Source organism: Cottoperca gobio, chromosome 18 (assembly GCF_900634415.1).
Source record: "Cottoperca gobio chromosome 18, fCotGob3.1, whole genome shotgun sequence".
NCBI classification, from domain to species: domain Eukaryota; kingdom Metazoa; phylum Chordata; class Actinopteri; order Perciformes; family Bovichtidae; genus Cottoperca; species Cottoperca gobio.
In genome coordinates this window covers 5,527,676-5,550,488 of record NC_041372.1, presented here as the reverse complement: position 1 = coordinate 5,550,488, position 22,813 = coordinate 5,527,676, and the positions used below count along the sequence as shown (strand labels likewise).

General features: G+C 38.3%; 5 protein-coding genes and 1 pseudogene across 5 annotated transcripts; all 6 read right to left on the bottom strand.

Annotated features, from left to right (window-relative positions):
- Positions 1-271: 271 nt before the first annotated feature.
- LOC115023977 (signal-regulatory protein beta-2-like) lies at positions 272-2,038 on the bottom strand. Its single transcript, XM_029455347.1, has 5 exons — positions 1,971-2,038; positions 1,145-1,843; positions 627-752; positions 506-546; positions 272-388 (listed from the first exon to the last, which is right to left on the bottom strand). The coding sequence occupies exons 1-5, from the start codon at positions 2,023-2,025 to the stop codon at positions 272-274; spliced, it is 1,038 nt and encodes a 345-aa protein (XP_029311207.1). The 5' UTR covers positions 2,026-2,038.
- Positions 2,039-2,487: 449 nt separating this feature from the next.
- Positions 2,488-5,640, bottom strand: LOC115023443 (signal-regulatory protein beta-2-like; annotated as a pseudogene).
- A 1,600-nt stretch (positions 5,641-7,240) lies between these two features.
- On the bottom strand, positions 7,241-9,795 carry LOC115023447 (uncharacterized). Its single transcript, XM_029454422.1, has 5 exons — positions 8,985-9,795; positions 8,132-8,833; positions 7,917-8,042; positions 7,794-7,831; positions 7,241-7,681 (listed from the first exon to the last, which is right to left on the bottom strand). The coding sequence occupies exons 1-5, from the start codon at positions 9,043-9,045 to the stop codon at positions 7,562-7,564; spliced, it is 1,047 nt and encodes a 348-aa protein (XP_029310282.1). The 5' UTR covers positions 9,046-9,795; the 3' UTR covers positions 7,241-7,561.
- Positions 9,735-11,761, bottom strand: LOC115023442 (uncharacterized). The gene is made up of 6 exons (XM_029454419.1): positions 11,694-11,761; positions 10,867-11,568; positions 10,629-10,748; positions 10,512-10,555; positions 10,336-10,429; positions 9,735-9,870 (listed from the first exon to the last, which is right to left on the bottom strand). Coding segments are annotated over exons 1-6 (1,017 nt in total). The 5' UTR covers positions 11,749-11,761; the 3' UTR covers positions 9,735-9,868.
- A 3,254-nt stretch (positions 11,762-15,015) lies between these two features.
- On the bottom strand, positions 15,016-16,869 carry LOC115023441 (signal-regulatory protein beta-2-like). The gene is made up of 5 exons (XM_029454418.1): positions 16,755-16,869; positions 15,940-16,647; positions 15,422-15,547; positions 15,301-15,341; positions 15,016-15,183 (listed from the first exon to the last, which is right to left on the bottom strand). Exons 1-5 carry the CDS (start codon positions 16,807-16,809, stop codon positions 15,067-15,069), a joined length of 1,047 nt encoding a protein of 348 aa, XP_029310278.1. The 5' UTR covers positions 16,810-16,869; the 3' UTR covers positions 15,016-15,066.
- Positions 16,870-19,814: 2,945 nt separating this feature from the next.
- Positions 19,815-21,701, bottom strand: LOC115023719 (uncharacterized). The gene is made up of 5 exons (XM_029454932.1): positions 21,637-21,701; positions 20,806-21,492; positions 20,562-20,687; positions 20,406-20,446; positions 19,815-20,004 (listed from the first exon to the last, which is right to left on the bottom strand). Exons 1-5 carry the CDS (start codon positions 21,689-21,691, stop codon positions 19,891-19,893), a joined length of 1,023 nt encoding a protein of 340 aa, XP_029310792.1. The 5' UTR covers positions 21,692-21,701; the 3' UTR covers positions 19,815-19,890.
- Between the last annotated feature and the right edge of the window lie 1,112 nt (positions 21,702-22,813).

Sequence of the window (22,813 nt, the reverse complement as noted above, 5' to 3'; positions counted from 1 at the left end):
TTTGAAATTGCACTTTATGTCAAACTGATGGTCTGTGTTGTCTAAGATGATTGTGGCAAACAAGATATTGGAGAAATAGTATTGAAATAAAAGACATGTTGACCTTTAAGTTTCTAATGCCTACTCATTGATTCACTCATCTTCCAATATTTATTTGAATATTTTGAAAAGCTTTAGATTAATTAATCACAAAGCATGTAATTAATTAGATTTTTAATTGCTTGACAGCCTTAAAAAGAACAAAAACAATAAAGTACAAATGAAAGCAGTTTTACAGTCTTACAGCGGCGTACACACATTCACTGTTGGTGTCTCTCTGGCTTCGTGATCTGTCGACCCTGTGATCCCTTAAAGCAGCATAATGGAGGCTGTCTGCATCTTGGTAATTCTGGTAACAAAAATATATGAATGAATCATAATACAGTCCATGAAATAAACAAGTCCACAACACAACGTATTATTGTGATGTTAAATATGTCAGTTATTTTAAATGAATAATAATCACCTCTGCATGTGTTGTGTTGGAAGCTGGAACTCTTTGAGATTCTGTTGTAAAACATAGAAAAAGCTCTTTGTTAGCCGTCTTCAGTGAAAACAGGAAGTTAAATAAAAACGGCACTCGTTACCTGAACCGCAGCTATTTGTCTTGATCATCTTGAACACTGTGATCGTCAGTAAAACGATCAGGATGGTGGTGAGTGCCAAAGCTCCACTCAAGAAATACACAAGAGAGTCGGGAAAGTTCACCTCATCTACAGAAATCCAGACATCAAGAGACAAAAGCTAGACCGATTAATCATTGATATTAGCTTATTGCAGATTTATCAGTCTTAGCGGTTAGTTATAAGAAATGCCAAACAGGTTTGTCTGAAACTGAAAAGTGGATTTTTACTCTGTAGTGTTTCCGTATAGCAACTTAAACCAAAACCAAATCAAAAGAATATGTATCCAGATTGCTTGTTGATCTCATGTGTTTATGTTTTAAAAAATTACCATCTGCCGATATGTCGTTAGTGGAATTTAAAGAAAATATCGATATCAGTATCGGCTTCAAATATCCATTATTGGTTGCTCTATACCTTTAAAATGTTATCTCTGTGTTCATGTCATTAATACGTCTCTGCTAGAATTTTACAGCACTTACCTTCAATGTCCAGCTTGATCCCGTTTCCGAACAGTATGTGTCCGCATGAGGCAACAGCACAGTAGTAGGTCCCAGCATGAGAAAGAGTCAGGCTCTTCATTGGCAGGTTGTAGACACAGGTGTGTGTTTGTTCGTTGGGTTTCCTCTCACACTGATCATTCCTGCCTCCATGGGTGTAAATGAGTCCTGGATGAGATTCTTCAGAGTTTTTGAACCAGTAAACACTGTGTTCTCCATCACAGCTGCCAGTGTGTACTGTACAGTTCAGAGTCACAGAGTCTCCTGTCTGGATGGTGTCAGATGACCGATGGACCAAAGCTGGGATGTTCAAACCTGAACCTTTTACACTGACGGTGGTACCCTCGGCAAATTCTAAGTCATATAAATCGCTTCTTACACAGTAGTACGTAGCCGAGTCTGAAATTTGCAGATCTTTTATCTTCAAGTGATTTTTACCGTTTTCAGTATCCAGTGAGAAACGTGAATCGTTGTTAAATTCCTCTTCAAACATGCCCTTATCATTAGCATGCCTATAGATGTATGTAGAAATAAGGTTTGGTTTCTGTCCAAGAGTTTGCTTATACCAGTACAACATCACTGTATTATGCTCATAATCGCAGATGCATGACAAAGTTATACTTTCCCCAACATTACATGATTGATAATGTAATGATGATTGTTTTAAAGTCGTCACATGAGCTGAGGAGAAAATAAGGAGACAAAGAAAACACAGGTAATTTAATGCTAGTATGTAAAATGCATGGAAAAATGTTATATATGGTCATAGTTTAAAGTAAACAACAGGAAAAAACAAAACACAACTTACCCATATTCGTCAAAAACAGACATGTGAAATACAAAGCAAAGTTTGGAGGTATCATTGTGCTTCAAATGTTGGAGTGAATGAAGTGCTTCTCTGTACGTTCTCCACTCTTCACATAGAAGAATGTGTTTCGTTGGCCAATCAGATTAGATGTCACTTTCAAAACAGTGAACTCATGTTCAGTGTTAACGTTGGTCCTTGAGAAGAGTCTCATACACAACATGTAAGAAAATACTAACGAGTTGAAACTGCTTAACATTGTTTATTTTATAACACATTAGCATATGAATACAGCATTAGAAGGAATGCCTTTCAAGATAACAAATTCAAGAACATTCATCCCGATTTTAAATGTTGTGACTCTGACGTTCTGCAGTTTGATCCACAGTTAAGGACGTGAATGAATTTCTATAATCCAAACACTAAGAAAGTATTCTCTAGTGTCAGAAGAGACAACTTTAAGAAAGTAATGAAAGGCTAGAAATAGACAGTAAAAGTTAAATGTTATACTTTTGGGTCTACTTTACATGTACAGCATGTAGGGTTTGACACATGAAAGTGTGTTAACATAATATACATACGTATATTACATACATTACATACGTACATACATCTACAGTCAGATGGGAATTTTCGCGATTTGGCAACACATGCAGCCTACTAAGGAGCACTGGATGGAATATGGAGGGGGGGGGGGGGAAATGAAGGATTACATTTAAAAAACAAAAAATTCTCGCAGAACATTTTCTTTAGGGTCCCTATAACAGATATACTCTAGTTTGCCACAAATTTTCTCCTAGCAGTGGGGAGTGAGGTGCAGTTGCCTCGGACAGTTGCCTTTTATAAAATGACTTCTCGTTTGCTCTTGGCTTCTGTCTGAGTCTCTGTGCGCTGTGGCCTCTAGACCACAGGCCAGTCTTCCTGTCATCAAGCTAGGACTTAAGTTTCCACCAGCGGAAAAACCTGTTCATAGTAGCTCTCACCGTATTCACCACAGGAGTCAGAACAAGAGTAACATGCAGAGAGCTGCTTTGTTTCAAGGTTGCACCTTCTGCTTACGTTTCTAGAAAGAAGATGGTAAAAATAGAACAGAGGGGATTTTTGAACAGGGAGTTTTTTCTTTCTGACTCTGTAGACTTTTTTAAATGTACTGCATTAGTTTTTTGTATTGTAAGTTTAGCTTTTTCTGTTTTAATGTCGTTTTTGAAGCTTCTGGCTTCCAGTGGGTGAAGGAAAGGATAAACATTTAATTATAGTCATGAAAAAGCTCCAGTGTCAGACTTCTTCATATTTGCTAAAGATACAGAGGTCTTCGGTCATTTTTTTTACGTGTTTGTGTACCACTAAGTAAGACATTTACATTTAGCTACTCCATGTGTTTTCTTTCTCTCTGGTTTGACCTCCTTCCTAAGATGAAACTTCTCGGTTCTGTTGGCAGTATCTAACGTGAGAATAAACAACAGAGTCTCCACAGTATTTCGCTGAAGCTGGTCTGCGGGGCAGGTTTCTTGGCACTGAACACACAGCTGCGTAGGTAACTGCATCACTAGTCTGTGAGAAATGGAAATTTAAAAAATTAAGACTTGGCCATAGGAAGACAGAAAGAGAAAGGTCATATGCAGCTGATAAATGACACTGTGAGACAAACTCATACCTGATTGCCTTCTGAAGATCCACCAGATGCCTCTGAATAAACAAAAAGATAACTCCAGTCATTTCCAGTTTCTGCAGAATGTAACAGAGTGTGAGTCTGATTCTGCTGCAGATATACAGCTGATAAACACACGGTTTTACGTACCGCTGGAATCTCTCCTCCGGCTCCTGCAAAGTGTCCATATCAGGATGAGTGTCACAATCCCGAGAACGATGTTTGACAGCATCAGAGCAATAATGGTGGACTCAGTTCAGGTTTGCCTGCAGAAGAAAATAAACAAATGATGCTTTATTTACATTTAGATTTTTGATAGTGCAATAGCAGTGCAATATCCTCCATTTGACAAAGTTATGTATTATCTGGACCGAGCGCACTCCAATTCCAGCCACTTACTTCACCTCGCATACATATCATATCTAGCCATGCAAATTGTTTTAGCTTATTTAGTATATCTGCCATTACTCAATACAGCAACTGAGTATTCTAGAAAACTTCTGGACATTAACCCCTTAACGCTAAGCATGACCCTGTTAGTCCCTAACTTTAACCATGCGCTAAATTTAAAGGAAACATATTTACATGCTTTAATGTTTAGAAAACACATTATTTTTCTCATACTGTCTGTCTGAATATACCTGTATTCACCTTCTGCTTTATGATGAGACATGGACACTTTTGTTTTTACAATAAGAGACCTTTAACAGAGTGGTTTTGTTGCCCAGCCCCTATCATACATTAACTATATATATTTTTTAGCCATAACCATAATCTTTCCCTGAGCTTAACCATAGTAACCATTCATTATTGTTGAAGAATGCAAAACACTTGAAACCATTGACTTGAAAGCTGCAAATAACAATTATTTTATTATTTATTAGACGGCTGATTATCCTCTCGATTAATTGTGAAGTCTATAGAATGCCAGGAAATGGTGACAAATGTTGTTTATTATTTTGACTGAATTAATCGATAAAAACAATCATTTTGAGTTGAGGAATAATCAACTAATCATTTGCAGCATTGTTCGATATTAACGTACATTTTCTCTGTGTTTATGATCTATATTATTTGCTAGGAATTGTCAGTACTTTGGACTAAAACTTGATGTAAAAAAACATGTAAAGTTTCTTTCTTACTGTGAATATTAATCCTGGTCCCATTTCCAAACAGTGTCTGTCCGCATGCAGTCACAACACAGTAGTAGGTTCCAGCATCATCAGAACTGAGGTTCCTCATCAGAAGACTGTACACGCACGTAGTATTTCCACTCTCATTCTTCTGGCAGATCCTATTTCCAGAGTAGTAAATCATTTGTGGAGCAGAATGATGAGAGTCTTTCAGCCACGTGACAACAGCGTGTTCTGCTGCACAGCGGTCTGTGTGTGAACATCGGACAGTCACAGAGTCTCCTGGCTGCACTGACTTAGACTTTGGTTGCTGGACGACAGAGTCGCTGATCATGTTTGCACCTTCAAATAAATCAAACAATTATGATCTTCAAATATGTCCACTTGAGCAAGTATAATGCTTTAATAAAAAACTACAGAATACCTTCCAGCATCAAATAGGTGCCTGGTCCAAATTTGATGTCGTTGAACTGCATGAATCCACAGAAGTATGTTCCAGCGTCCTCCCACGTGGTTGCAGATATGCTCAAATTACTGTTGTATTTATCAAATTTGATGGAATAACGGTGATGAAATTCATCCTCAAATATACTCCGATTATAGTAGATATTGAATGCTGCCACAAGCTGTAGTCTCTTCCCTGAGGTGTATTTGTACCACACTCTTTTTTTCATCTCACTCTTTATGTGACATTGAATAGTAGCCGAGTCTCAGAGCATCACTGTTTGGAAAGGAAGCGGCTGAGAGATGTCACTTATCTGTGCCACACCTGAAACATACAGAGAAATAATCAGCTTTGTTTGTGACGACGCTCATGAGAAGATTCCACAAGGGTTTTTTGTTACTTACACAAAGGCCAGAGCAGAAAAACATTCACAAAGTACAGCATCATCTCGTCTGCTTTGTCTGATTTCTTCTCCGCAGCACTTCTGACTTACTGAAGCAACAGCAGACTTAACAGATTCACAACTTGACCTACATTTCATTCACACCTGTGAGGTCTGATTGGTCCATCGTCTTCTTCTTACTGAACATGATTGGCTGGTTCATATTGAAGAAAAAAAAACCTTCATCATGGTCTGTTTTGGCATCAGGGTCAGCAGAGTTTGTTGCCATATGCTTTCTCTGTGTATAGAGACAATAAGTCAACACATCTTTGATATTAAATGGCGACACACAGGTAAACCACAATGAGGTTGGCAAAATGGAAACTGTAATTTACATGCATACTTTCCAAGAGAATGGAGGACATTGCTGAGTTCTCAAACTGAAAGTGTGTCAACATGCAAAAGGCTGGTAAGAAAGAAAATGTGGGTATGGGCAACATATCCAAGAAAATATCTGCGTAACAGTGGCTGTACTGTATTTCAATTCCAATCACCCACGTTGTTTCTGAGTGTAGCAGAAATCTTAGACACAAAAAAAAAATGTATTTGTTAAATACCAGGAGAGTCAAACAATGAAATATGAGTTTTTGTAATTTGTTGAGATTAAATTAGTAAATTTGCAAAAAGAAAATACTGTGTGTGTGTGTGTGTGTGTGTGTGTGTGTGTGTGTGTGTGTGTGTGTGTGTGTGTGTGTGTGTGGAAGAGATTTGATTAAGAGCTGCGTGGCAAAGTAAACAAAGAAGCCCAAAACTGCCATCAGATTCTTATTCAAATATTGCAAAATCTTCTGATTGTTGGACAGAAATACGTGACTTAATTTGTTTTTCTAATTGAGCCACGCCCACTTCAAACTACTGAAAAGATCACACACCAAACAACACCGACAGAAAGCTCTCATGTGAAATAACTGAAACTTTGGCAGAATGTTTATCTAGGATAATTTATTCATAGTAGTTAGCTGATTAGCAAAAGATGAAGCCAATATACTTTGAGATTCAACATGTCTAAAAGCCAGAACATGTTGACTGAGATTGTAGCAAAGGTCAGTTCAGTTTTTATTCAGTATTTATTTTAGTGGCGGGACTGTCTTGAAGGTTGTTAGGCGAGTGAGACAATATTAAAGCTTTCATCGCCTTGACTCATCATTCAGTAGCCAAAGTGTACTCTGGGTATGACGGCCGTGACGCAGCACCATACAGCATACAAGCTGCTTTTAAGATCCAGAACCCACTTTTATTCTCTGACATTTAATTGTGTGTAACCTGTTTTTCTCTTCTCATCTGATTCCGTGTTTAAATTGTGTTTAAACTTATTTCTACTTATTTTATTTCCACATGCACACATATATATATATATATATATATATATATATATATATATATATATATGTCTATATCTGTCTTTGTGAAGCACTTTGTGTAAAACCTGTTTGCTTTTTATTGTATTATATAAATTAAATAAACATGAAAATTGAAATTTTAAAATGAGGTATAATATTACATTTCATCACTTATTGGGGTGGGTGAAGGTCAGCACGTTCTCCGATAAACACGGTGACAGCAGCCACACGTGTGAAGAAGCTGTTGGACACGTGCACACACACATTGTTTCAAGCTCAAAATGCTCGACATTTTTATTGTATTTATTTGATCATAAACAACATAAATTCCACATACATATGATTTGAATAAAAACAATGATAAACAAAAAAAGTATGAACTTTTACACCATCGATGAATCTAATCTTCTAAATATACTCATTAAATCATAACATAATAAAGGTGCTGTCGGAACAAAAGTCAGGGGCATCTAGGAGCGCGATTAATCTGCGCTAATATCTTTGTCACATTATTTTTTCTCTGATTAATTCGACAGCCCTATTAAAAACACAAGTCTTACTCAAAAGTAATATAACACGTCTAGTTCTACTGCTTTACGCTGTAGTACACACATTCACTCCAGGTCTGATCCCGCTGTCTTCTTGATCGGTTGGTCAGGTTGACACTTAAAGCAGCAAAATAGATCTTTTCTGCATGTTGGTAACCCTGGTAACACAATATATATATATATATATATATATTTCACTTCAAATAAAAAAAACATCCAGGAACAATTTATTGTGCAACCGTTAATTTACAGTCCGCTGTTTTTACTCACCTCTGCATCTAGTGTGGATGGAGCTGGACATCTGGATCCTGGTTGCGAAACAGAAAAAGCTCTTTTTATTTAAAAGCCAAATTCAGTGAAATCAAGCCATCGGATACAAACAGTAGCAGTTACCTGTTGATTGGCAGCTGTTGCTCCTGTTCATCATGCACACTGAGAAAGCCAGTAAAACACTCAGGATGGTCGTTAATGTCGAAAATCCACTCAAGAAATGCACCAAGACAAGAGAGTCCACCTCTTCTGTAGAGAGAAACAGAGCTTTCAGCAGGTTTACACCCGAAGCTTATTTAGGAAGTACCATTGAGTATTTCGGCTTGAAAGTTACTTACGCTCAAAGTCCAGCTTGGTCCCGTTTCCGAACAGTATGTGTCCGCATGAGGCAACAGCACAGTAGTAGGTTCCAGCATGAGAAAGAGTCAGGCTCTTCATTGGCAGGTTGTAGACACAGGTGTGTGTTTGTTCGTTGGGTTTCCTCTCACACTGATCATTCCTGCCTCCATGGGTGTAAATGAGTCCTGGATGAGATTCTTCAGAGTTTTTGAACCAGTAAACACTGTGTTCTCCATCACAGCTGCCAGTGTGTACTGTACAGTTCAGAGTCACAGAGTCTCCTGTTTGGATGGTCTCAGCTGCTGACTGATGGACCAAAGCTGGGATGTTCAAACCTGAACCCTTCACATCGACTACAGTGCTCTCTGAAATTTCTAACATGTATAGATAGCAACTTATGCAGAAGTAAGTAGCTGCGTCTGAAGTACGCAAATCTGTGATTGTCAAGTGACCATTTTCAGTATCCAATTTGAAGCGAGAATTGTTCTTGAATTCATCATGAAAACTTTTTTTTTTATCATACGTATAGAAATTAGAGATGAGCCTTGGTTTCTGCCCCAGAGTTTGCTTATACCAGTAAAGCCTTGCAGCAACATCTCTGTCATAGAAACATTGCAAAGTCAAGTTCTCCTTTGCCTTAACTAATACAAAACCATTCTCTTGATGAACAGGTGAGGATAATTTCAGATCGGTCATCTGAGCTGAAATGAGAGAAGAGACAAAAGGAAATGTAGAAATGTAGAAATGTGACAGAATTTAGCGTAATCAGTACATTTAAAATATTAGAAAACATTTGTGTAAACAGTGATCATACACTGAAAGATAAGTTTGACTAACAAAAACACAACTTACCCATTTTCCCCAAGAACAGACATGCGAGATAGAGATAGAGAGCAAACACCGGAGATGTCATTGTGTTCAATTTGCTGTGTAAAGTGAAAAGCACATTGACCCCTTTTCCACTCTTTAGAGACGGAACTGTGTTTTATTGGCCAATCTGTAGTGACTGTGTACTGCATGTCCTACTTAGAAAACATGATCACATGTTCACGGCCACATACATTGTCAAGTTTAAAAGATTTTTTTTTTTTTACGTCCACATATAATATAATAATAATAATTACTTGGCATTAGATATAAATCAGATTTAATGATCTTCATATACAATATAAAAACAGGTAACTTTTAACTTTTTTTGGAGTGAAGTACATTTATTAAAATTTGCTTAAATGGTCTTTGTCTTAAGAGATATCCTTGTGAGAGAGCAAATACCTTTACATCCTGCTGAAAACCACAAAATGTACTGAATGCACTGAAACAGATACAACACAAAAAGTTAGTTTAGTCTGAGTCTGACACTAATAAATGCTTCATTTCTTTTCTAAGTATGTTCATAGTGTATCGCTGCAGTCTTCCGTCATTGTCATCTATAGTGCACTAAGACGCAGCTCAATACACAGTCAGTGTAGTTGGGTGTAAACTACCTTTACGTCAGACTTACGTACTTAAAGTGCCAATAAGTGCCATTGCATTGACACAGTTGTACTGATGAAAGGAAAGCTAAACTATCTCGTGATCTGGTGTCATGGTCCTTCACTTTGAAGTCAACTAGAGATTGAGATGCGATCCCTGTCGAGAGTGGTTAATGACATCAAGTGGTTTTGGGTGTTGGCAGCAACCAGAGCATACAGGATATCTTCAGATTTCGGTGTAGATGGTAGTAGACCCTATAATGTTTCTGTTTTAAAAGGACAAATAAGGTCTGTTTTAGATCTATCAATCAAATTTTATTTTTTTATTTTTGAGCTAGGTGTTTAACATACGTTTTGTAAGTCAATCTGCTATCTAACCAAACTCCTAAGAGAAAAAGGCCAATATTATCTACAGGTCTGTGCCAAGATGTGAACTGCGATCTTGTGCATGGAAGTCTGACGCACTACACATAACCACCACACCATACTGTCCGCCTCACTACACGAGGGGCACTGCATTGGTACTGAATGTTGCCATCGGGTATCAATCTTGAACATAATTAGGAATACTGGGCTGCATGTTTTAACTCCACACCACTTACATATCACTGTAGACATATCACTAAATCAACATTTAAATCTATATCACACTTCGAATATGACTTAATCCAATTTTATTGAAAGAATTATGTAACATGTCCAGTTCTAGCTCTTTACACTTGAGTACACACATTCATCATTGGTGATGTTCCTGTGTCTTCTTGATCTGTTGGGCAGGTTGACACTTAAAGCAGCATAATGAAGGCTGTCTGCGTTCCGGTAACCCTAGTAACAAAATATGCAGAACTGGATAAGGATATGGAAATATAATAAAATATCCGCGATAATAATTTTTTATAAATTTCACCTCTGCATGTGCTGTGGAGGGAGTTGATAATCTTGCTGGAGACTCTGATTGTGAAACAAAACCATTAATTTATTCAAAAGTTAGATTCAGAGAATACAAGCTATCAGAATCACTTACCTGTACATTGGCAGTTGGTTCTATTTATCATCTTGTGCACTGAGAAAGCCAGTAAAACAACCAGGATGGTGGTGAGTGCCAAAGCTCCACTCAAGAAATACACAAGAGAGTCAACCTCATCTGTAGAGAGTAAACGACAGAAACAGAGCTCTCCGCTTTTATCTTTGTGTTCATGTTAAATTAGATTGGGAAGTAACCATAAATAACGATTTATCAGATAAGATAGAAAGTGAATTACCTTCAAAGTCCAGCTTGGTCCTGTTTCCGAACAGTATGTGTCCGCATGAAGCAACAGCACATTCGTAGGTTCCAGCATGAGAAAGAGTCAGGCTCTTCATTGGCAGGTTGTAGAAACAGGTGTGTGTTTGTTTGTTGGGTTTCCTCTCACACTGATCATTCCTGCCTCCATGGGTGTAAATGAGTCCTGGATGAGATTCTTCAGAGTTTTTGAACCAGTAAACACTGTGTTCTCCATCACAGCTGCCAGTGTGTACTGTACAGTTCAGAGTCACAGAGTCTCCTGTCTGGATGGTGTCAGATGACCGATGGACCAAAGCTGGGATGTTCAAACCTGAACCTTTTATATTGACAGTAGTTCCCTCCGCAAAATTCAAGACAAATTTAGAGCCAACTGCGCAGTAGTACGTAGCTGAGTCTGAGATGTACAAATCAAAAATTGTTACGTGAGTTGTATTATTTCCGGTATCCAATGTGAAGCGTGAATTATTCTTGAATTCATGATAAAAAGTTGGACTTGTATGGTACACATAGGTGGAAGAGATGAGCCTTGGTTTCTGTCCCAGAGTATGTTTGTACCAGTAAAGCCACGATGAAAGATCTTTATAGATGCATCGCAAAGTCACATTTTCTCCAGCGTAAGCTGATACAAAACGTCTCTCTTGATGAACAGATGAGGATGATTTCTCATCAATCATCTGAGCTGAAATAAAATAAGAGACAAAGCAAATACACAATTAATCAAATCTGATGAATTGTGCATAATTATTACATAAAAAATTCATAATTACATGAAGCATGTGTTTTTCACACGAAAATACAACTCACCCATTTTCCCCAAGAACAAACACATCAGATAGAAGACAAACTTTGGAGATGTCATCTTGTCATATGCTTGTGTTGAGTGAAAAGAATCTCGATTCTTTTCTCCACTCTTAAAAGACAAGACTGTGTTTGATTGGCCAGCCTGAGGTGACAATATACTGTACGTCCTGCTTACAAAAACAGATCACATGCTCACTGCCATCTCAAGTTTGCTTCTTGAGAGGATTCACATGGTGAGGTATATGGAAAACATAATGGCTCTTTATCTTGGTATTATATTTAAAATTTGGTAGAATAAACTGTAGGTACATACAATATACACCAATATAATATTTCCACTAAGTTTTAAAAACTTCAAGTAGTATTAGTATTTGTATTACAGGTATTAGTGTTGGTAATTGCTTTGGCTGTGTGATCAAATGTTACTTAATATGAACCCCTCTTTTCTTGGATCTCTGGCTTAAGGAGCATTTGTGTGGGAGTACAACAATGTTTACATCCCGCTGAAAACTACACTAGCTCCTGTACACATAGAGATTATAAGGCTAAATAATGGGAAAAAAATTAAAACGTCTCAAAGTAATGACTGCTTAATTTCACCACACACTTTTTTTTATTTCGCTGTAGGTCATAAAAGCTATCCTACGGGGTAAAGCATGTTAACGTCATCTTGCTCTTCACCATGAGTATTCCAGTAGCACACCCCACTAAGACCTGATTCACCATATACCAAATACAAATCTGTACCCATTTTGTAGGGTAAGGCTGCTTCATGTAATCTATAGCACACGACATCTATTGCACGTCTGTCCGTCCTGGGAGAGGGATCCCTCCTCAGTTGCTCTCCCTGAGGTTTCTTCCATTTTTCCCCCTTTAATTATGGGGTTTCTTTTAGGAAGTTTTTCCTTGTGCTATGCAAGGGTCTAAGGACAGAGGATGTCGTAACCTGTACAGTCTGTAAAGACAAATGTATAATTTGTGATATTGGGCTATATAAATAAATTTGATTTGATTTGATAGCGTTACCTATTCAAACTGACTTGTTCCCTGACTTTAACCCTAACCCTACACCCATTTTTGTCTTTTTGAGGGGTACAGGGGATCTTTTGGGGGACATAGCAGGTCAAATGTATATGCCACATAGAAGTGGTGTACATCATCTAAAAGGATGATGTACAGAATATGATGACCATCCCGAGGCTCTCCTTTGTATCATAAGTTGTTTTTGACCACATGGTCAAAAATCCCTCTAAAATACCATATTAAGACACCAATACATTGAGGAACACACATTTTTGGGCAATCGGGTGGCGAGAGCCTCTGCTCTGGAAACTGCTCATTGTCAATGTACCCAGGAAAGCCATGCATCCTCTGAAAGCCCCGGTCTCTAGGGTTCATGAGGCTGTGATTACTCTCGAGCTTACAACAGCTCATTTTATACACTGAGGTCAGGTTAGAATAAAATGGCTAATATGGGGACTAGCCTCATCACACATGAATACAATTGGGATCAATGGGTCCACAAGAGTCTCAAATTATCATACCCAATTTATGCAATTCCAACACTATTTAGGTACCACAGCATAGAGAAATATTCAAATACACCATTTTTAGAATAGGCGAAAATAGCACATTGATACTACATTAAAAAAACTGCCTAATTCATGCCCTAAACTGCATTGGTTTAGCATAAAGAGGGTATGTCTGTAAATGACTCGTGGGTAGCCACAGAACATATTTTCATTCAGATATCTTGGGGTCAAGGGACCCCTGTGAATATGGCCTTGCCAGTTTTTCCACCGCCAAATTAAAACTTTTTTACTTTGGAGCATTATTTAGCGTTCTTGGCGACAAGCTAGCGTAGCATGGTTGGGGTCAATGGATTTCATAGGTTTTGTAGTTTCATATATCACTATCTTCACTCTAGCTTAAAAAATGAGCGCTAAATCCTTTTAAAGACAGTAAAATCTAAAGAGGGTTAAGGCAGTGTCTCCTCCCATGCAACATAATAACCCAACAGTCCTCCAAATTACATGACAAAACACAAAGTCAGACCATGCATTTTAGAACCACACAAGGATGCATTTTCTGATCTGACGCAGCTTTTGGCAGGATACATGTGCTATTCCAAAACTTTCCAATTGTCATTAAATCACTTCAAGGTTAGGGAAATATCATGGCTTGGGTTAAAATGACTAATTCAAAGGCAAAAGGACCTTCCTCGTCATGGTTACAATTTCAACCAAGTGTTTAGTGAGGAAATGATTGTGGTCATGCTTTAAAAAAACATTGACTGTCAGTTGGAAACAGGAAGCCATTGGCAGTATATCGTGTTAAAGTTAAATGTTATATTGACCAATCCAACTCCCCAACATTCTCCCTATGAGGAATTTATCACATTACGTTACCTTCTCCTTTGCTCATGTCGTAGAAGGCTAACGGGCCATTTGTTTTTTGTGAGTTGTTAACAAATGACATGCTGGTTTTTGCAACGTTTTTGCAACGTCTCTGTAAGCCACAGTACAGTAGTTAGTCACTCGTACCTCCTAGAGTCACCTGGGTCATTTACGATATTAGTGCGTGAAGCTGGCAAACCCAACAAGAGGACGGGTTTTATGATGCTGGGCACATTCATTTCAACGTGTAAGCTGTTGTTAGACTGGTTGTTTTATATTAAACAATGTTTTATATTTCCACAATTCTTCATGTTTTTTCACTGCTAATTTAGAATTCTCAATTCCCTGTGCACTGCAGTTCTTGTCACTGATAACTCTGTTTCCTCGAGTCACTAGTCGCTTCTTTTGAACTGCCATCAAGGAGCTGGTGCGCCAACAAGGACCTGATCCCTCACTGGCTCCTCACCTTTCATTGGAACACACACCTGGAGATAGTGCTTCTGCAGATTGGAACTAGTGGTGTGCAGTTGTTACAGTGCAGTGGTTGCCTGATTATGATCTGATATGATCCCACGGTGATTTGCGGGTTATTGCTTGAGAGTAGAGGAAAGTAAAGTGGTTATGACTTTAATAACTTCAAACCCACACTGGGCATAATATTATCACAGCAGTAACGCTGCAGCCTTCTTTGCCCTTTCTGACATGACAGTGCTATAGTTGTAAAAATTTTTTTTTTTAGTTTATACAAACACACACATTTTCTCAATGTCAAAGTGTAATATGATTGTATTAAAAGCATTGGTCATGTATGAGACAAAATCCCATTCACATTACTGCATTTGAAAACAATGGATTATAAAACATTGAATACAATTGTTAAAAAGTAAAGAAAACAAAGTAACAATGTGGAGACTTCCTGTGTGAGATATGTGAGGAGGAACAAAATGGCATCTTGGTACAAAGTATAAATGAAAGCAGTTTTACAGTCTTACAGCGGAGTACACACATTCACTGTTGGTGTCTCTTTTGCTTCGTGATCTGTCGACCCTGTGATACCTTAAAGCAGCATAATGGAGGCTGTCTGCATCTTGGTAATTCTGGTAACAAAAATATATGAATGAATCATAATACAGTCCATGAAATAAACAAGTCCACAACACAACGTATTATTGTGATGTTAAATATGTCAGTTATTTTAAATGAATAATAATCACCTCTGCATGTGTTGTGTTGGAAGCTGGAACTCTTTGAGATTCTGTTGTAAAACATAGAAAAAGCTCTTTGTTAGCCGTCTTCAGTGAAAACAGGAAGTTAAATAAAAACGGCACTCGTTACCTGAACCGCAGCTATTTGTCTTGATCATCTTGAACACTGTGATCGTCAGTAAAACGATCAGGATGGTGGTGAGTGCCAAAGCTCCACTCAAGAAATACACAAGAGAGTCGGGAAAGTTCACCTCATCTACAGAAATCCAGACATCAAGAGACAAAAGCTAGACCGATTAATCATTGATATTAGCTTATTGCAGATTTATCAGTCTTAGCGGTTAGTTATAAGAAATGCCAAACAGGTTTGTCTGAAACTGAAAAGTGGATTTTTACTCTGTAGTGTTTCCGTATAGCATCTTAAACCAAAACCAAATCAAAAGAATATGTATCCAGATTGCTTGTTGATCTCATGTGTTTATGTTTTAAAAAATTATCATCTGCCGATATGTCGTTAGTGGAATTTAAAGAAAATATCGATATCAGTATCGGCTTCAAATATCCATTATTGGTTGCTCTATACCTTTAAAATGTTATCTCTGTGTTCATGTCATTAATACGTCTCTTCTAGAATTTTACAGCACTTACCTTCAAAGTCCAGCTTGGTTCCGTTTCCAAACAGTATGTGTCCGCATGAGGCAACAGCACAGTAGTAGGTCCCAGCATGAGAAAGAGTCAGGCTCTTCATTGGCAGGTTGTAGAAACAGGTGTGTGTTTGTTCGTTGGGTTTCCTCTCACACTGATCATTCCTGCCTCCATGGGTGTAAATGAGTCCTGGATGAGATTCTTCAGAGTTTTTGAACCAGTAAACACTGTGTTCTCCATCACAGCTGCCAGTGTGTACTGTACAGTTCAGAGTCACAGAGTCTCCTGTCTGGATGGTCTCAGCTGCTGACTGAAGGACCAAAGCTGGGATGTTCAAACCTGAACCTTTTACACTGACGGTGGTACCCTCGGCAAAGACAAACTTGTAAGTGTAGCAACTTATGCAGTAATAAGTAGCCGAGTCTGTAATGCGCAACTCCGAGATTGTCAAGTGATTCTTACCGTTTTTAGCTTCCAGTGTGAAGCGTGGATCGTTTTTTAATTCATCATGAAATGTGCCGTTTTTATCATGCTTATAGAAACTAGAGATGAGCGTTGGTTTCTGTCCCAGAGGTTGCTTGTACCAGAAATACATTGCTGACATGTCGCTTTCATAGAAACATCGTAATGTCACACTCTTGCCAACATTAACTGATATAAAGCCACTCTCTTGACGCACAGACACGGACAATTCAGGAGTAGTAGTCTGAGCTGAATATAAAAGACAGGAAAGGGCACAATTAATGCAAGAAGAGGTTTGTCATAATGATGTGAATTATATCAGCAATGATACAAATACATCCACAAAATATCCTTACCTTTTCTCCACAAGCAAAGACAAGTCAGATATAAAGCAAACTTCAGAGATGTCATCGTGATCAAAATGTCTTGATGAAAGTAGAGAACCTACATACGTCTACTACTCTTCAAGAGGGGACTGTGTTTGATTGGCTAACAAGAAGTGACGCTGTCCTATTTTGGAAACATTGAACACATGTTCATTGCCCCCTCAATTTCAAAATGTGGAGAGAGGTAGTCGAATCCGAATATGAGCATCATGTTTAACTCTCATGCTACCAACATATTCAACAAACATGACTATCGACTGGTCTGTAATAAAATACAACCATATAGCAAAATGTTAACTTATTTATTCTAAAAGTGTCATTAGTTATGTTTTTAACGACATCTGAATTATATTATTATATTATGTATATATTTAATTGGCAAATTGTGTAAAATCCGTGTCAGTTTCCTTTAAAATGACTGACATAGTGGACCCATGGCAAACATTTTATAAATGTATACTATTGTATCTGTTACGTGCCAGGCAGGTTGTATGTTGGTCTTGCTGTGTTTTTTCTCTCTTCTCTCTTCCCCCTCTTCTCTCACCTGTCAGCTAATTAAGTGGTGAGGAAGGGCCCTCAATAAAAGAGGACCAGGAGACAGGAGTTGGGAGACTCTCTCTTCAGCCTGTGTCATGGTCTGCTGACGTCCTTGACCAAGCAAATTCTATACAGTTCTATGTTTGTAGTAATGTGTGTGGTGTGAGGTTGTGGATTTAGGATTTAGGTAAGTTGGGGTACCCTGTACATTTTCATCCACTTAGAGACTTCTTTGTTAGAAACACTAGTTTAGCATGTTGTTGCCACCTCTGTATGTGTTTTACACCACTTGTTATTGGATCATTTCGTAAAGGCTTTTGTTTGCAAGGACAGTAGTAGCCAGGCCTTGTTTTGTTTTATTTATTTTGTTTGGCTCAACCATTTGGCCCCTTCCTCACCCCTACTTTTGAGAGTTAATTGGAACCAGTTTATTTGTGCAATAAACAATTATACACGTTCACTCTTACTCTGACTCGCTCAATCATTGGTTGTTGTGTTATTGTCCCCCTCTTCCCCTAGCTACACCTTGGGGACGTAACAGTATCTAATAAAACTGCTTAGGCTGCAATTGGGTGCTTTTGATCTGGGTCCCTTGGACCCCATTACGTTGGTATTTTTTTAAATAGAAATAACCAGACAATAATGATATGAAGTCATTAGTAACACATTGAGTGACAACGTCATTAAACATTGGGGTGATATAATAAAGCACCTGTGTATACAAATGTATACCTCTGAGGTCTACAGACACTCCAGTTGGTTAAAATCATTAGGAAGAGGAATAACTTTGTGTTGATGTTCTCAGATGCTGACTGATGGACCAAAGCTGGGATGTTCAAACCTGAACCTTTTTACACTGACAGTAGCGCCCTCTACACATTCTAAATCGTAGTCTGATATGCGTAAATCGGAGATTGTCAAGTAATTTTTACCGTTTACGATTTCTTGAATTCGTTACGAAAGGTGCCATTTCTGTCTTGTTTGGAGAATGTGGACACCAGCTTTGGTTTACATATATACATGTATACATATACATTCACAACAGACAACTGTTCCCAGGAATGTCGGATACAAAGCAAACCTCGGAGGTTCAGAATGCTGCAATAAAGGAATGAATCTCAAAACGTTCTCTGTTCAGAGAGAAGACTGTTTGATCGGCTAACGAGAAGCAACACCTAAAAGCCTGATTTGGACACAAACATGTTCAATGCTCGCTCGAATGCATTGCATTAGGAGAGATTTACGAGCTCAAACAGGTCTTAAGAGAGACACTCTATTCATCTGATTTGTACTCTTTCATTCCATACATGCAGTCGGGCTCTATAATGTTCAATTGTCAGGAATGTGGGCAATGGCACTTATTTTACTTATTATTTACTAGTAGTAGTTCATGGTCTGTACATGGTACCTTCAGGTTATGTGTGTATTTCAGCTCACTTTAGTCTTTAAAAAAATATATTTATGAACCATACATTGCTATTGTGATGGCATGTGTTAGCAATGGTGTGGTGTGTCTATAATATCCATAATTCTTGCCATCAATTTTCATTGTGTGGGACAACAGGGAGCTGAAACAACTGTTCAAAGATTAACAGTAATAACCAACCCCAACCGGAAGATGTTGCATGAAGCTGTTGCTCCATGTGGCTAATTTTGCTGGCAGCATATATCATGGCTACTGTTTGGTTGATACAAATATAAATAGAATACCTGTGTGTTAGCACAGCTGTCTGTCTGTCGGAAATACTGGGCTGACTTTGATTGATCATGACAGGAAATTTGTTAAAAGAGCATCTGTACATTTGTTTTACGAATTAATACATAAGTTTGTTCGCTAAAATAATCCACTGATATTCTTGAAATAGTCTGAGTTGCGTATACTGAGTGGCTGCTGTGCATGAAACCACTGCAGAGATTTCCTGTTTGAAACCACTTAGACAAAGAGAGCAGGGGGTCCTAGAGAAGCGCACAACCAAAGTATATTGAGAGCAAATCTTTGACTGCCGACCACACCGAGGCTAAAAACATATCTTTACATCTCTGGGTTAGTGGTGTGCAATCGGTACATTCACAGTAAACAAGAGTTGTTTGTGCGGCATGCAACGTGTGTTTTATAAATCACATGTCTTGTTCTTACCCTGTGGTGAGAGGGCCTTAAGGACCACGCCTTAAGGAGTCAGAAATGCTTGATGTTTGTGACGCTGTACCAATTGTGTCCCACTGACTTTTACATAGTGTTGCTGAGAGTGTGATGTGCTCTTGATGTACTTGGTAACGACACACAAAAATCAAGGGGGAAACATTACACAGCAGCGTTCATGCCTTTAGCATTAACATTGGATTTATATTTATTTTTTACAGGCCTGCAAACTCTCTCTCTTTCTCTCTCTCGGACCTGAGCTCACAGTCGCCACAGACATCAGTTGTGTGTGGTTGTGCATAGTGAGAGTGGAAACATGACACCTAGATATCTTCAAAGAGACTTGGCTTAACTGTAGCTGAAAGAACGGTTTAATTGATGCTTTGCAAGGTACATCTTACACAAAGAACAAGGGAAACGTGTCCAGTTCTACTGCCTTACACCGGAGTACACACATTCACATGTGCTGTCTCTCTGTCTCGTCGATCTGTTGTTGTTTTCCCTTAAAGCAGCATAGTGCAAGTTGTCTGCATCTTGGCAACCCTGTGAATACAAAGTGTGAATTGTCTTATATGTCCCATGACTGTTATAGACACATGTTGACAACAGAATCACTCACATAGTCTAATGGAAATCACTACAAAAACCTGCAACATGAACAACTTCTAACTAGGTTTGTTATCGTAGACTGTGTCAGAGAGGTGTTAACTCTTCTGTTGGGGTTTTTGGATTTTAAGCGAAAATAACAGAAATAATGCAAACCAGAACAACAGCAGCACCAATGTCAGCCTTGCAAAAATGACCATCAGCCACTGCTTTACAATCTTCAATCAATCCTTTCAAGGATATCGTACTTATTGCAATATATTGAGCTGGATATTGTAGAAGTGTTACTCATTGCCTCTACTCTGTTGTAAATATGTTACGGTTATGTTACTACTCACCTCTGCATTGGTCGCCGAGGCAGTTGATCTTTCCTGAGAGTCTGTTTGTGAAAAAAGTAAGAGACGTCTTTTATATAAATATTCACTATGCTTATAGTGAGAAGACAAATTCTCATTTAATTTCTTACACATTATAAAAATAACAGTTTTGCCTACCTGAGCATTTGCAGCTTTTCGTCTTGTACATTGTAAACGCCGTGTAAGTCAGGACAACGACCAGTATGGTGGTGAAGGCTAAAGCTCCGCTCAAGAAATTCACCAAGACAAGAGAGTGTTCATCATCTGCAGATGAACATGAGGAAACATTACAGAGCTTCTTGTCTTCTTTTCATCAAATTTGATTAGAAAGTATCCATTACTAGTTATGAAATGAGACAAATTCTGCTAGAAAGTTACTCACGAAAGTCCAGCTTGATCCCGTTTCCGAACAGTATGTGTCCGCATGAGGCAACAGCACAGTAGTAGGTCCCAGCATGAGAACGATTCAGGCTCTTCATTGGCAGGTTGTAGAAACAGGTGTGTGTTTGTTCGTTGGGTTTCCTCTCACACTGATCATTCCTGCCTCCATGGGTGTAAATGAGTCCTGGATGAGATTCTTCAGAGTTTTTGAACCAGTAAACACTGTGTTCTCCATCACAGCTGCCAGTGTGTACTGTACAGTTCAGAGTCACACCTGTCTGGATGGTCTCGGCTGCTGACTGATGGACCAAAGCTGGGATGTTCAAACCTGAACCCTTAACGTGAATCATAATGCCCTCCGCAAATTCATACACATATGAATAGCCAATTATGCAGTAGTAAGTAGCTGAGTCGGAAATTTGCAAATCTGAGATCTTCAAATAATTTTTACCATTGGTAGTTTCCACATCAAAGCGTGAATCATTCTTAAATTCATCATTTAAAATGGCATTTTTGCCATGCTTATATAAGTTAGACACCAGCTGTGGTTTCTGTCCCAGACTTTGCTTGTACCAGTAAAACATCACCACTGAACTATCTTTGAAGGAACATTCCAAAGTCACATCTTCACCGACGTTGAGTGATGCAAAACGTAAAGATGAGGATAGTTCAAGAGCTGTCGTATCAGCTGAGGAGAAAATGAAGACCACGCAAATGCTATTAACTTTATACTGTGACACGTTGGAGCACACAAAATGTATTACAAAAATATCGGAAGCAATATTTTGAATAACAAAAACGTGACAAAATGTGCACAAGAGGTATAACTTACCTATTCTCCCCAAGAGAAGACATGCCCAATACACTGCAAACATCGGAGATGTCATTTCGTTGAATTTGCTGTGGTCAGTAAAGATAATCTCTGTACGTTCTCTGCTTTTCAAAGGCAAGACTGTGTATGATTGGCCAATCAAACACAGTCTTGCCTTTGAAAAGTAGAAGAGAAGAGATGACTCTGTATAATCACGTGGTCCCTTTCCCCTACAGCGCTGATTTTGGTCTTTGAGAAAGATTTTTGGAAACATTTGGCATGTTTTGAGGAATTATTAAATATTTGACACAAAATGTATAAATTATAGTTATAGGGGCCGTGTAATCTTTAGCAGCATTAAATGCACATAATTAGAAGACTCTGAAGATTCTCTTAAGATAACAAAGTGCAAAATGTTTGTGGCTGGAATGTGTGTGAAGAGGAGGGACTCAGAACACACCTTCCATGACTGACGTAAGATATTTCAAAATAAGACATATTACACATTAACTCTCTGGCACAAGGTTAATAAATACATTCATATAAGTCAACACACACTGATCAGAGAGTGTTTTCATTTATCAGGTAGAATCAGGGATGTTCCAAAAAATGCATTTTTAGCAAAAATCGAAAGGTTGTTATCATTTAAAGTGCTTTTTATTCATTGTTTTTTACATATTGTTTATAACGCTCATGCTGACATTACAAAATATCTTTCAAAAAACGTATTACACAATATTGTTATATTATATGGAACCATATTGCCCACCCCTGTAGTAGTTTCTGATGAAGAAAAATGTGGTTCTTAAGTCTTTTTTATACCAGTAGATGAATGTTCCTATATGTTCTGTTCACTTGGTGCACTTTATCAGCGAGAAGAGTACAAGTTTTGAACATATCATTATGATTAAATTCCTAAAAAAACATATCTGAGGGTCAAGTTTGGACATATGAGATTTAGGGAACTGAAATTGGGAAACTTAAACTGTTACTGATGACTAAAACTGCACAGCTTTCCAGTGTTCACATGAGCTAAGATTCAATTCTGGACTGTTGGAGGTAAGCAAAAATTCTTTCACCTCACCTCTACACGTCTATTGTGTTTAGTTGTTCTAATGCAAAGCGTGTTTTCTAAGACACGATGCTTGTTTCAGTGAGGTGCAAGGCGCTGTGGTCTGGAAGCTACAGGCCGGTCTTG